The 13,665-nt window shown below is 54.5% G+C and overlaps 7 protein-coding genes across 8 annotated transcripts; 3 read left to right on the top strand and 4 right to left on the bottom strand.

The window, feature by feature from the left end:
* Positions 1 to 109: 109 nt before the first annotated feature.
* Positions 110 to 561, bottom strand: LMH87_001631 (uncharacterized protein; the record flags this gene model as incomplete). The annotated part of the gene is made up of 2 exons (XM_056192936.1): positions 110 to 493; positions 550 to 561. 2 exons carry the CDS (start codon positions 559 to 561, stop codon positions 110 to 112), a joined length of 396 nt encoding a protein of 131 aa, XP_056050024.1.
* A 3,063-nt stretch (positions 562 to 3,624) lies between these two features.
* On the bottom strand, positions 3,625 to 4,365 carry LMH87_001630 (uncharacterized protein; the record flags this gene model as incomplete). Its single annotated transcript, XM_056192935.1, has 1 exon — positions 3,625 to 4,365. One exon carries the CDS (start codon positions 4,363 to 4,365, stop codon positions 3,625 to 3,627), a length of 741 nt encoding a protein of 246 aa, XP_056050023.1.
* Positions 4,366 to 4,720: 355 nt separating this feature from the next.
* LMH87_001629 (uncharacterized protein) lies at positions 4,721 to 6,132 on the bottom strand (the record flags this gene model as incomplete). Its single annotated transcript, XM_056192934.1, has 6 exons — positions 4,721 to 4,763; positions 4,816 to 4,857; positions 4,915 to 5,042; positions 5,795 to 5,834; positions 5,909 to 6,038; positions 6,111 to 6,132. The coding sequence occupies 6 exons, from the start codon at positions 6,130 to 6,132 to the stop codon at positions 4,721 to 4,723; spliced, it is 405 nt and encodes a 134-aa protein (XP_056050022.1).
* A 2,415-nt stretch (positions 6,133 to 8,547) lies between these two features.
* LMH87_001628 (uncharacterized protein) lies at positions 8,548 to 9,555 on the top strand (the record flags this gene model as incomplete). The annotated part of the gene is made up of 3 exons (XM_056192933.1): positions 8,548 to 8,554; positions 9,272 to 9,352; positions 9,413 to 9,555. 3 exons carry the CDS (start codon positions 8,548 to 8,550, stop codon positions 9,553 to 9,555), a joined length of 231 nt encoding a protein of 76 aa, XP_056050021.1.
* Positions 9,556 to 10,100: 545 nt separating this feature from the next.
* On the top strand, positions 10,101 to 11,207 carry LMH87_001627 (uncharacterized protein; the record flags this gene model as incomplete). Its single annotated transcript, XM_056192932.1, has 1 exon — positions 10,101 to 11,207. One exon carries the CDS (start codon positions 10,101 to 10,103, stop codon positions 11,205 to 11,207), a length of 1,107 nt encoding a protein of 368 aa, XP_056050020.1.
* Positions 11,208 to 11,372: 165 nt separating this feature from the next.
* On the top strand, positions 11,373 to 11,712 carry LMH87_001626 (uncharacterized protein; the record flags this gene model as incomplete). Of its 2 annotated transcripts, none has more annotated exons than XM_056192931.1 (2): positions 11,373 to 11,508; positions 11,561 to 11,712. In XM_056192931.1, 2 exons carry the CDS (start codon positions 11,373 to 11,375, stop codon positions 11,710 to 11,712), a joined length of 288 nt encoding a protein of 95 aa, XP_056050019.1. The 2 variants fall into 2 exon arrangements, with proteins under 2 accessions (XP_056050019.1, XP_056050018.1); XM_056192930.1 differs by having other exon boundaries at positions 11,558 to 11,712.
* An 18-nt stretch (positions 11,713 to 11,730) lies between these two features.
* Positions 11,731 to 13,311, bottom strand: LMH87_001625 (uncharacterized protein; the record flags this gene model as incomplete). Its single annotated transcript, XM_056192929.1, has 4 exons — positions 11,731 to 11,735; positions 11,793 to 11,800; positions 12,431 to 12,842; positions 13,005 to 13,311. The coding sequence occupies 4 exons, from the start codon at positions 13,309 to 13,311 to the stop codon at positions 11,731 to 11,733; spliced, it is 732 nt and encodes a 243-aa protein (XP_056050017.1).
* Between the last annotated feature and the right edge of the window lie 354 nt (positions 13,312 to 13,665).

Here is a 13,665-nt window from a genome sequence, read left to right as displayed (position 1 = left end):
GCATGGAATCACCAATCAGCTTGTTAAAGCTTTTGGTGCCAAACGGGAAATCAGCATCTCCAAAGCTGTGTCCATCGACCGCCTTCCAAGCGGCGTCTGGAATGCTCTCCTATCCGAGAATCGACTGGTCGCCGCTATTTTTGCCCGTGACACCGAGGTGGTGGTGGGTGACAATCTCATTCTCGTAGGCAGTAAGCGGCCGGTCGCCGTCCCAGGACATGGCTTTGTCGCCAGCAGTGTACTTTTTGTAGCCGCCGTGGGCGGAGATAGCGATGCAGAGATACTTGTGGTCCTGGCTCTCGCCGTCGAACCACAGCACAATGTTCTCCCAGTCGTGGCGGTGGCCGACGCCGGGCGAGGTCACGTCCTTGGGGAAGTACCACGAGTACATGATGCCAAACTTGTCGTCCTTGACGGTGCCGCGGGCGTACACCTGGCCCTGCCAAATTCGCACTCGTTGGAAGGGCCGCCGTCGCCGTCGTCGAGGCCGTCGCTGAGGGGCATGTAAGTCGACTGGAGTGGGAAGTTAGCTGAGGATGGGATGCTTACTTGATACCCCATCACCGACTAAACGAGGCTATACTGGGAACCTTGATACAGTCAGATTTGTTTTTGGATGCAGATCTGCTCAAAGTCTGCCGCAGTTCCGTCGTGATATTCAGCGCATAAAACCTGGGTGGGCTGAAATGACGATGTCTTTTGCAAAACAGTCGCAAACAGGCTGAGGCTGTTATCTGGTTTGTCTCAGCCTGCTGCAGGTCAGCAACACAGCCTGGACGTAGGTATGACGGGCGTCTCCAATGGCATTATTTATACTTTTGGCGTTTTCCTGGGTTTCTTTTTCAATGTTGGTGACAGCATCTTCTGGCCTGGCCTAGTTGGCACTGCTTTTAGCAGCGCCAAGTGTTAGTACCTTGGTACCCTAGAGTACAACAGCGTAGGCCTAAATTGAACGTACCCGACTCAATGCATTGGAACATCATGAGTACAGTTATTCAAACAAATAATTCGGTCACGATACAATGGTTGCAACGAATTCTTTGTGTCTCTTCGTCTGTTTGGCTTTTGCTCACCCACGCTTTGTTCTGCGAGGATGACTGGTGTTTTGATTGCCGTTGTTTCTGCGTAAGTTTTTATTACAATTCCATCGACGATGGTTCAATTGTCCCAAAAAGAACTTTGACTTAATGGAGCTGAATTGCAGAGAGTCGCAGATCGGAAGTCGGCAGACCGTTGCCTGGTTGGATCAGTGCAACAGCAACAGATTGCAACACACTCGTCGCTGGTGTTATGCTATCATGGATTATTATACGTTAGACAAGGCTACAACTGTTTTTCCAGATTGAAGGTCACGAGATTTAGAGGACTGAATAAAACTGTATTTACGCTAGATTCTGCCTTTGAGTGCTTATGCATCAGCGTGATGTGCATGACACAATCACCCAAGGGCTGTCACCTATCACCATGCCTTATCAGCTGGAAACTGCGCCCAATATCACAACCGAGGCTTAGTCGAACAGTTCCGCTACATGTTTAGCAATGCAAGGTCATTCGTGGAACGTTTAGGCAGTATGCCCAAATGCAAGCTTCTCGGGAGCCCGTGTAAGTGGCGACTTACCATGGTGCTCCTGACGCCTCAAAAACCACCGCCGTCGCCACGGTGTGCCTCTGAAAAAGTCATGAAAGCACACATTTTACTCAAATAGTGTCAGGATCATCGCATCAGTAAGCTTCATGTTTTTCTGCAGGCAATGTTAGCATAAAAGGCTGAACTGGACAGCGGAAACGTAGGTGACTTGATTGTCTTGACTGGCCCTGGCTGCAAGCAACAAAGCCTACCCAGTTTGTTGCCAAACTTGTGCAAACAATATTCGCGCTTTGATCAATCTCCCGGAGAAGACACTCTCATTACTTCTGCTTTTTATTTGTCCGATTGGCAATTATCCTTGGTGTCTAGACAAAGAGAGTCTATAGCCTGCAATGGACCCCCCCCCATTGGGGCCGCCTGGAACGGGCGTATCGCCTGTGCTACAATCACAAGTACAGCACAAGCGCCTACTCTCTTGTTGTCTATTTGCCATCGGCCTGCAAGACCATGACAGTTGCGCTATTCCTGCTGCCCTCGAAATTCATGTGATTGCCCAGCAAACTTGCAATCGTAGCCCTGCAGAAATTTAGCCCGCCGTCTGGAGCCAAGTAGTGGCCATTCAGCGTACAATTCGCTGTTCCAATCATAATGTCAGCGGCTGTAGCCATGGCTTTCCGCTTTTGTGGACTGGAATGCAAGGAGCGAGTCAAGACGGCGCGGCATATGCACCACCAGTCTTTCACACACGGGCTCTTGGTACTGACCAGCATCGCTATCGGGCATACTTTTGTTCAGCGGCTGCTTTGTAGCAAGTTACAACCGGACCAAACTGTCGTTCATTTCGCACAGGCCTGGCCCGATCATCCTACATAGACAAAGCCGGCCGTCCACACCATGTTTGTTCTCCGCAACCACCGAGCGGAAGCAGCAGCACCCCAAGAATCCCCCTGCCCGCGAGGGGACGTGCAGTATCTACATCGGCACAAAGAACTGTCCAGCTGCCTCGAATGTCTCAGATAACGCCAGCCCTGCCGCTGCGCGCGCAGCTGTCAGATGACACGCCTACCACCGCCACTCGCTGATCCGACCACCACCGCGCACTGCGCAATAGTTCAGTTGATAACTAGATTGAGCCGCCAGCCCGGGAGAAACGTGGGGTGTGGGTATTTTTCCTCAAGGCCATCATCTGTCACTGTCACGACGTAGCATTCATTCACCGCCAACTCTAGTGGTGGTGGGCGTGGCGTTAGCCCCGCGCCGGAGGCTCGGATTGCCTGATTGACTCCTAACATGATTCCCGGGAATCAACCACACTTCTTGCTTTTTTTGCTTTGGCATCTTTCCAGTGAGGGGTTCCCCGGGCACCTCATCACTTCCTCCCTTTTTCGTGGCCCGTGTCCCGAGGAACTGCTGCACTGTGCGGGCTAGCTAGGTCCCTGGTCTCATGTCGTGCAGCCTGCAGCTGGTCTGCAGCCGGAGTGGACGGGCGCAGTTAGGCGGGGAGCAGACAAAAAAAAAAAAACAAGAGGCATTGCTCTCGTAATCATACGGCATCGTCGGAGGTCTTGTCTCGGCTGGCGGACAAATTCAAGACGGCTTATTATTAACTACAACGAGGCGCAGCCGGTTGATGACCAGGCGAAGAACCCCCGAGCTTCTGGCCCGGGGCTCCGTTAAATCCGGGCATCGCATTTGGACTGTCGTCGCAGTCGCTCCGAACGACGGCGTGCGTAAGCTTTCTACTGGTACATGGCATTTACTCCGGCCGCTTGGCACAGCCTGGCGCTGCAAAGTCTGACCAGTGAACCAGTTCCGCTGTAAACCGGCCCTTCTCACGGATACCTTGTATTCTTAATTCGGCTGTCAACTAAAAAGGTGGTCATGTAAATCGCAAAAGAGCGCAGCACTTACACGCCACACCGCGGTGTAGAAACCAGTAGCAAGACTGGATGACCCCATTCCTCCATATAAACCCCAATAAGATCTTATTTTCTTCTACTCTCACCTAAACTTTACTCAGGGACCTAAGAAAGTATTCAGAGCCATATCCCCTTCCTCTCCTCCCCCCGTATTATCCACTCCGTAAACATGCCTCGCCGGATCCTCCTCTGGCCATTGTTGACGCCGCCACTCTCCCACCGAATGCTCAGTTCGTCCTCCACCGCGTCCGCCTCGCCCTCGCACAAAATTTCCGCCGTTTCCAGGTCCTGTACCACCGCGTACACCCAGTACCGCGACCCCTCGCCGCTCTCCGTGAACAGATAGCGGTGCCGTAGCTTGTGGCACATGCTCTCCAGCACCTGCTGCACCGTCGTGTCGCCTTCCGAGACGACGCTAAAGCGCCGTGACCGGACAATGGACTGTAGCTTGCGGTCCTCGGCCGTCAGCGATCTCACGAGCACCGTGGCTTCGCGGACAGGCCGCGTGGGCTGCCAGCCCGGCGCTATTTCGAGCCTGACGGCGCGTCCTCCGCCGTTCCGGAGCTCGAGGAACAAAGCCCAGTGGTTGGGCAGTGTTTCCGAGCTCTCCCTACTCTCTTTCGTGTCACTGGGCGGCGCGTCGTCGTCTGAGTCGAATATGGCGTCGTGGTCGGAATTGCGGCGCGGCACGACTTTCTGGCCGTCGACTAGGTCACCGTCGGCGCATATGTATACAGCGACAATAGGCTCGGTAGCGTCAGCTTCTTCAAAGCCAGAAAAGTTCCAATGCTTGTCCATTTTGGTTAGATCGATTCGACCAGTGGCCGTGGTGGCGAAACCCATCAGCGTAACAGTCATGGCTGCGAGAATCCCTGAGAACACCAGGCTCGTTTTTGTGTCTTTATTCTGTCTCTTCTGAGCCGATGCCCTGGTCTTAGGCGATATCGTAGTGTCGTATATTTACGCGCTCCATCTCGCGGCACGTATTGCTTATTTATGCGCTGGAATAGATCGAGTCCGGATTGTCTAGTCATGATTGCTCTCAAGCGCGACGCTATGATTGTCAAGCGTACAAGGGCGCCTTTGTACAGGAAGTTCTTCTGCTGCGTCACATAAAAGGGTAGCTGCATTATTAATGTGGCCATGTTTATGTCCAATCGAAATGAGCAGTGTGTGCTGCTCACCGCCTATGTTTACACAAGCCATGAACAAATTATCGTGTGTTATGGGGCTCCTCTCCTTGGGCGCTTTCTGTGCTGAGGACTATAAGTCTGCCTCGCGGGACGGGACGGCTCGGCGTCTGCGTACAGGCTCGCTTGTTGTGCCAATGTAGAAATTTGCGCGGCGCATCTGGAATAGCATTGGCAGACATATGGATACTAATTGGCCATCTGGGAAAACAATTACGGTTTCTTGAGGTCTAGGACGTTGACGATGGCGATATGTAGGCTGCCGGTTTGCAGGGCCCGTCTGGCGCCACTATCCAAGTTTGCTTGAGTTGAGGCAATGGCGGCGGCCGAAGCTTTGGCTCTTGTCTACCAATAGCAATAGCATCGCCGGTGACGGAAGGGAGTACTAGGCCGGATGACAAGGGGCTGGATTGGTGCTACTCAGTTAATTTGCGGCGGTGCTATGCAACAGGACGGCGGGCGCGTCGGCAGCGTTGCACAGCAAGTCGCAGTTCAGCTGACATTTGGGCGCCATGGACTGGGGTAATGGCTGCCCTGGCATGATTTCCGTCAATTGATCAACGCACTGGTGAGACCCCCGAGGACTAGTAAAGACTTTCCATGAGCGACAATCTCTTCTTATCGCTGGCAGCAGCCACAACAGTGCGAATATCGCACTTATCACGACCTTGAGGCGCAATTGCTGTTATCGATATGCCCCTCCTTCAGGGCGCAATTACGTAGCGACTTGGGCCAGTTACCCCTCTATTGATACTCAAGGATGACTCTGGTCGTCGACGCAACACACCCACTCTGCTGCAGGGTATGGATAACACCGGCGCTACTAAAGACGTGCAGTAGCTTTACACGGGCTGCAGAACGGGACCCTGAGGGACTGATGTGAGGGAAGGGATGTGATTCCTTCCGTTGTGGTCCCGGTGTTGTCCCCTCCTCTTGGCAGCGCCGCTCAGCCATCCAACCGGCGGCTAGGCAGGAGCAGGTCTGGCGCAAACTATGGCCGCACCTCTTTTCCCTAAGTTCCCGCTCTACTGTGCGCGATACAGACCAGTGCGGTCGCTATTTGTTGCTGAAGAGTGGTGCCTGGGGCGGTGACTCACACCTATTGGTTGCCTGCTGGTGTTGACCGGACGCGTCCAACTAGAAAAATAGTAACGAGCCGGTATTAATATAGTTGGCTCTAGCGAATTGAGAGGGCGTGTAATGTAACCAACACTAGCAAGTCCAGCCGGTCTTCACAAGCCAGCGGTGACGAGCGAGGCAGAGGAGATGACGAAGTCACGAGGACGCCTTGGAACGGCCCTAGAGGCGGGGCTTGGCGGGCTGGACGTCGGATGGGGTGTCCTTGACCAATGGTTTCAGCGCAGTGCACACAGTCTGTGGCGGCATCTGGCATTCATCTGGGGTTGCGTTTACCTTGCCCAGCAACTCGATACATTGCGATTGAGCCTCGGACACTATCGATGCATCGCATGAGGCGTATTGGTGCAGAGGCATTGGCCGGGCAGTATCCGTTGAGACAGTGCTGCAGCGTCCTGGTCAGCGTTGCCCGAGTAGTTGGCGCAGAACGAGGCAGAGTGGCCCGCCAAAGTGGTCGCAGCAGGCGACCGCATCTGCCTGGGTATCTGGATTCATCAGCACCGTGTGAGGTGGTGACGGCGCAGGTGGTGATACTGTGAGTGGGCAGTTGGAAGAGGCAGTTTGGGGGCGACCCTGCCCGTCCCGCCGTAGCTGGAAAGTGGCAGGCAGTTCGGCCAGGCAGAGGAAGCGAGTTAAGGATGGAGGGGTGCGATTTGTGAAACGTTGAAGGGATTGTTGGGATGGTGTGACTGGTGGTGACTGGTGGTGATTGGTGACTTGTGTTGACTGGCAGATTGGGCTTGACTGGAGCCCATCTAAGGCCGTTGGGCAGCGACGTAGCTGTGGGTAGGCGAAGCGTGAAATACCGCTGCAGCCCATGCTTGTATTTCGAAGCCAAATGGAAAATAGAACAAGCGGCAGGTAGTTATCACCGGCTGTTTGAAGTTCGCGTCGCTGGCGATTCTACTGCCCTGTTTGCTCATGGCTGCCATTGGCCTCCAACATTAATTGCAGAGGTGCTTGTGATGCGCGGAGTGCTTTGCTCTGATACAAGCCTTGATATTGTGCACTCTAACAATACTGGGAATGAGACAGATGATGACGATTGGTCGGGATTTTTGTGACCTGTTTTTCTGCCCTTGTTTTGTGTATCCTCAACTGGAGTCTGGCCAAGCTCATTCTCCGCCGTGAGAAACAACTAGCGTCAATTGGTCCGCGACAGTCTGGCTGTTGATGGCCGATGGGCACAGTGTCGAGATGAAGCCGTCTGATACAGTACGGAACGGACCATGATGGCGTACAATATGGATACGCACGAGGCGGATAGCGTACCAGCGATGGAGGAGACAGGTACGGGGTAGGGTACGGGTAGGGTACGGGTATCGATAGATGTTTGGCATTTGGTGGTTTCGAAAGAGTGATGTAGTTGATTAGTGAGAGGCGAGGCTGTTGTAGCTGACACGCAAATTGAGTCCGCAAGTGGTAGGGAGATGAAGATGGCGTCGCGGGGCGCACCTGGTGTTGATGATGGAGAGGTGGTGATGTGCAGCAAACATGTCAGGTCAGCTCATCTCAACGAGGCCCGGAGCGGTATGGGAGCTGCTGTTCCAGGGGCCGATGGAGCTGGAACTGTACCTAGGTTTACAGGGCATCTAGAGTGCATTCGCCAATTTTATAGCGGTCGTCTTCTACAGGGCCGCTACGAGAGGCTGCCGCCCACTTCGCCTGTAAGTGGCATCTCTATCCTTTTTGCGCGCAACAGCAGCTGCATTTGCCGACGTGTTCAATTGACGACATAAATAAAATAGATGCCGCACGTGAAATTCGGCATAGGAAACCCGTTTGATGCAAATTGACCGTGCATTGGGGACGGGTGATGGATGCCATGGACAGCAGCACTGTAATACAGGCGGCAGGCGGCGGGCAGAGGCATCTGTCACGACGGGAGCAGCAGGTCCTGTCTACAGTTGTCCTTGGTTGCGGTCCGGTGTTTCTTCTCCGGGTCGACCTGTTTACTGAGCCTTTGTCTGGCTGCTATTATTTTTTATTTTTATTTTTAACTCTGGTTGATAATGCACAGTATCTTGCTCACTGTACAATATTTATAGTTACAGCCACGATAAAGCGTACGCAGCAGCGAATCAGGCTGGTGCAGGCACAGAGGGGTGCCTGATGACCTCTGTCGTGACGGCACCTGACTGGTCTGCTGGAGGGTGGCCCCGTAAAAGCGAGCGGGGCGTGTGCGCAGTAAAACACGGCTCAGGATGGTATCCGTATCTCAATCGCACATGCTGACACTTGTGAGGGCTGCCGGTCCGCCAGCTGCCAGCTGCCAGCGACCTGCGGCCAAACGCGCAAAGGACGATTGGCGGGCGAATTAGCGAGGAATCCGTTTGTTGAGTCTTCAATCACATTACGATGAGCTTCTAGTACTAGGTCCTGCATTTCTTCGATTTTTGCGAGTCTCGGCGCCGGTCCAATCGCCACCAAGTCGCCCAACGCTCGCGCACATCTGGTCGCAAGTCTGGGTTGCCTGACAAAAGCCAGAAAGGCACAAAGGCTACTTATCGATTGAGTCATCTGCTGCGGCACCCCTCCTGGCCCCACTCCATCTGCCCCACCTCCCAAAGTAGCCTGCAGCATCATCCGCCCCTCGGAAGGCAACTCTTTGCCTGTCCTTGTCCCTCTTCCTCTCCCTCTTTCCCATGCTCTCGAGCTCAGCCAGCACCTAGGCACGCTTCGTGCTCTTCGCCCGCCCTTTGTTCTAGATATAATGCACTGTAATATACCGTTTTATTTTACTGTGCGCCCCTAAAGAAACCCTTCTGCCACAGGCGTCTCGCTTTCTTCCTTTGTACTCCCAGCTCGTGCGTAAACCGCCCAGCTGCCCTTACAAACAGAATTCCTCGGTCCATACGCGCCTTGGGAATTCTGCCTCTTGCAACTACCTTATTTACAATTGAACTTTTTTTTTCCTCGTTGAACATTGTCTGCGTCACCGTGACTCGCCGTCAGGCATTGCAGCCGCCAACTCTCAGCCAGAGCTGTGCCACCAGAAGTACCTACAGAGCACTCTGGACTTGTCCCTCGCCACACGCCCCCAGACAAGGCCGACTGGCAGAGACACCCAGCACATCTTCAGCGCTTCGTCTTGCTGCCTGCTGGCCTGCCTACGCGTCCGCCTGGCCCATCGCATTCGACCAATACCCAATTACGACGCCGATTGGGTATTCACTTCATCTACCTTGCCTCACCGTTGCCTGACGAAAGAGTCATTGCCCACTGAAAAAAAGGCCAGCAACTCCGCCACCTCCACCGCTGTTACAAGCGGACCACAGCCTACCTACAACCTACAGCCCGGCACTTACAGCGGACTCTTGGTCTTCACAGTGCCTCCCACGGTGCACCGCAGCCACAGCCCTCTTCATTTCAGCGCATCCCCCACTGAGGCACGCTATACCTTGGGCCGCTGCTGCCGCCTGAAGCTGCTGAGCCAGCCCGCTGGACCACCGCACGCCCCCCCCCTCCAAAGCACACCCTCTCGAGCTGTCGCAAGCCCCCGCCGCCCTATAACTTAGGTACCACCCAGCGCCCGCCCGTCCCCGTCTCGCCCTCTGCTCACCATCATCAAATACCAGATACCAGCCCATCACCGCTTCCGCCCAACATCAACTCGACATTGTCCTCCCGCAACAATACTCTCGCCTCCAATTACCCAATGATCGACTTCCCTACGCCGTCTCTGATCGCATTCAAATTTTACGATACCGCTCCAGTTTAGCCGACTGGCAATTACTTGGGTCCTATTCACGCCCGCCAACAATAGGCTCGACTGCTTCACGCCTCTACGCCCCCGCCCACAAGCGCCGCAGCGAGCGCAGGGCCATCAAACTCTCAATTGTACAGAGTACAGCAGCGACATAAAAATTCGGTTTTTCTACATTTATCTTTTCTCCGTGGCGGCCAGTCGATAACTTTTTTCTTTCGGCTTTGACCTCATAAATCCGAACTCTGACTGCGTGGCCGCAACTGCACTTTGCCACCCGTCCACGTCAGACTGCCTACACTGCCTGCACTAGGCACTGTTGGATTCTCGGGCTGACAAACCTACACTTGTCACTCACTGTCCGTCTTCCACCACCTTCGACAGGCTCATCGCCAGCACTTGCCGGCCGCCCCATGTCCAATTATAATTCTACCTCTTTGTCTCAGACGACGAATTCTTCCTCTTCTTCCACTTCTCATCCTCCCTACTCCCGATTTCCCTGGACTGGATATACTGTTCCGATGGCTACCTCTATGCAACGAGAGCGCCCCGTCGCTCCGATGGCTCCCCCGCCGCCCAAGGAACTCGCCAAGTTCAGCATCAACAATCTCATGTCGCCCCCGGAACCAATTCTCGACAACTTTAATCAGAACAGCAATGCAGCCAATGGAGTCAATGCCGATGGCAAGGGAACTTCTGACCATAACCCATTGCCCATGTCTCCTCCAATCTCGCCATACAGCAAGACAATCCAACCTGCTGCAAACGGTTCGGTTACATCTCCCAACCATGTTGTCAAGGATCCCGTTCTTTATCCTGTCGATGAGGCTTCGCCTTTCAGTCCTCCCCAGCCGCCTCTGTTTGCTCCCATCGAGCTGGAAAATCGGAATACGCAGGAAAACATCGACCGCCATCTCCGCGCCCGCTCTGTTAGCATCTTTGGCAAGGTCCTCCCACCCAAGCGCGAAGACTATGAGCTGGCACTTCTTTTCAAGACACAGGTCATGAAGCATTACGAGATCAACCCCAGGCGATGGCTCGACAATGAGCGCGCTCTTCTCAGGGCTGACAACAAGGCCATTGCCCAGAGATACCACCCTATCCTGCCCGCCAAGACCGTTTCTGGGGCCAAGCCTGTCAGAGGCCAAACCAACCGTGTCTCCAAGCCCCAGGCCGTACCACGTCCTGCTCGCAACAGCGTCAGTTCTGGGTCTTCAGGTGGCGCCGTGATTACCAGACCCGCCAAGCGCATTAGCGCTACACCAGAGCCCTCGCGCCGCATCGTCGCTCCCAATCGCGAGGACAAGGACTTCGATTCAATCGAGGACTACTGCCCTCCTGGCAACTCTCTTCCCACCCGGCCCAATTCTCTCAAGGTGGATTGGAAGGGCCAGCCTATCGACCTGAGCGGCGATCCCCATGCGCGCCTTCTGCACCCGGACGAGGTCTTGCTCGCGGGCAACCTGCGACTTGACTGCGCCACCTACCTTACCAGCAAGCGTCGCATCTTTGAGCGCCGTCTCCATTGCCTTCGCACCGGCAAGGAATTTCGCAAGACGGACGCTCAGCAGGCATGCAAGATTGACGTCAACAAGGCCTCCAAACTTTGGACCGCTTTTGACAAGGTGGGCTGGCTCGATGCCCACTGGGTGCGCCGCTTCCTCTAGGCGTACCACGCCCGGAATCTGGTATTCAGGGCTTCATCCTATGCTTCTTATTGCGATAATGACTCCCAAGGCCATTCTGGGCCGAATCGCAACCCCCACATATACACTTGATGAATACTCGATTTTATTACAACATGATACATCAGACGACAATTAGGGATACACATGATACCCGGAGGACGCCTGACACACCACTCGTCGCTCCACTCCAGTTTTGTTTTTTTCTTCTCTTTTGTCACGCTTTTTGAGCCCTTCCAGAGGCTATTGGTTTATGTCCTTGGATTTTGTCTCGACTTTCTGGGTATGTTGCATGTTTGGCGTCTGTTTTTCTGTCCCCTGATTTGGATTAGCAGATGAGATTGGTTGGGGGCTTAAGATTGTGGCCAAGGATGCCTGCCTTTTTTTTGTCTGTTATGTTTTCCTGCATCGGATGAGATACAACTCGGCGCACATGGCCGCTCAGATTTGGAGTCGGCAAGCCAGGGGCACAACCCGCCTGGCATGAATTGGATTCTATTTTAATTTATTCTTTACCTTGACTTCAGCTGTGAATGTAACTGTGATGACCGCGATGCGATTACGCACCCTCAGCCCTACGAATGGGGTGAGACCAGCATTGGCCGATCTAATCCATCTGGCCTTGGCCCTTTTTTAATTAGTTTTCTCAACGGCACGCATGTAATTTGTAGGGTCCCCTGTTCATGACGGGGCGCCGGTTCCCTTTTCTGGTTAAAAAAAACTTTTAGCAAGGGGGGGCGTTATCAATCGCTTTATTGTGGTTGGTGTGGAGGGGGGTGTGCTGGCGGTCCGATCTGGGGGATATCGATAGCGATAAGGCAAGATCAACCTTTTTTTCCCCAAGACCAGCAACGGTGTGCATGCTTCTGCTGTATTGGAATGGCAGGTATCTCGAGCCGTCAATGACATGGAGCTGATGATGCTGATGGATCGAAGTAAAATATGATGATGGAATGATGAAGCAAGTGAGGAGGAGATGTCGTCCTGCCTGGTCCGGTGATGCCTCATTTAAAAGGCGTCGACGCCAAGTCTACCCATGCCAAGATGTACCAGCAAACAGTCGAAGGCGACTTTTTGCTCCCCAATATCCTACTTTCCCAGCCCAAGCCTCTATCAACTTCAGTTGCTATTTGCTTCCCGCATCGACCTCCTTTCCATAGTACACCACGCCCTTCACCACCACGCTCTGCCCATCCGGCACCCACACCATCTGCGCCGCATCCAGCCCTCCCTGTTCCTCTCTCGCGTCCTCTTCCCGCTCCGTCTGCTTCCCGTCCGCGTCAAAGCCATGCCACGTCCCCTCGAGCACCTGGAAGCCCAGGTGGCGGTACACGCGCATCCCGCGGCCCTCGCCGGTGACGAAGACGGGGAGAGAGTGCTGGGCGCCGAGGGCCAGTCCCTCGCGGATAAGCGCGCCGCCGATGCCCTGGCCCTGCAGCGGCTCGGAGACGCCGAGAACGAGCAGCTGGTAGCTTGGCAGGGAGAGGCAAGGCTCCGGGGATTGGTTGGCGCGGAGCAGGGCGATGGCGGGAGAGCGCGTTGGGTGCGAGGGCATGAGCGTTGTGAATTTGGGCAGAGGGTCGGAGCCGCTAAGGCGGAGGGATTCAGCGTCGAGGGCTGGGAGGGTTTTGTTAGTTGTGAAATTGTTTGAGGAGGGTTGGGGAAGAGTTGATGATGACGACAGTGTCGCGCCGGCAACGACGAAGCGCAACGGCAAGTTCCCTCCAAGAAAAGCGGGAGAAGGAAAAGCATGCAATGGATTCAAGGGAATCGGCGTACCTTGTTCGTCATAACCGTCAGTCAAGTCTACAGCGACGACTTCCTCGCCAAGCAGCTGCCTCTTCACCCACGCACAGTACCCGACAACTTTGCCCTCCCGCTCCGCCACGCGCAGCAGGTTCTGGCGGTTCTTGAAGACTCTCGTGAAAGCACGCACGTGCAGCGGGCGGGCCTCTTCCGCGCGCTGCCGCAGGCCCGGGAACGTCCAGTCGGCGGCGGCGTCGGGCCCGCTGGCGACGATGCGCGTGATGGCGTCAATGTCGGTGGGAGCTGCGTCCCGGAGGACGAGGTCTGGAGGGGTGGGCATTTACGCGCTGTGCTTTGCTTTCAATTGAGTATTTTTTATTTCTTGATGGATGCGCTTGGATTGGGGAATTGGAAATGAGGATTGGGAGGAAGAAGATGAGATAAAAGAGGCTCGCGAACTAGGCTGCGACTTTCGGGCGTGGACCAAAGAAGCTAGCTGCAGAGACACCGAGAGGCAGGCAGCAACATGACCATTTCGCTCGTTTAGCAGCGATGAGCAACATACTCATGGATGCGATTTCAGAACGAAACTCCGAAGAGTCCGAATCGTATGTTGAGTTTAGTGACAGGTATACAATACCGCGAATACGGAAGCGAAGCTAGACTCCACACCAGCGCAGTACATCTAGGTTAA

The sequence above is a fragment of the Akanthomyces muscarius genome, chromosome 3 (genome assembly GCF_028009165.1).
Source record: "Akanthomyces muscarius strain Ve6 chromosome 3, whole genome shotgun sequence".
In the NCBI taxonomy this organism is placed as follows: Eukaryota; Fungi; Ascomycota; class Sordariomycetes; order Hypocreales; family Cordycipitaceae; genus Akanthomyces; species Akanthomyces muscarius.
The sequence above is the reverse complement of the archived record's forward strand: the minus strand, read 5'-3'. Positions and strand labels throughout refer to the sequence as shown.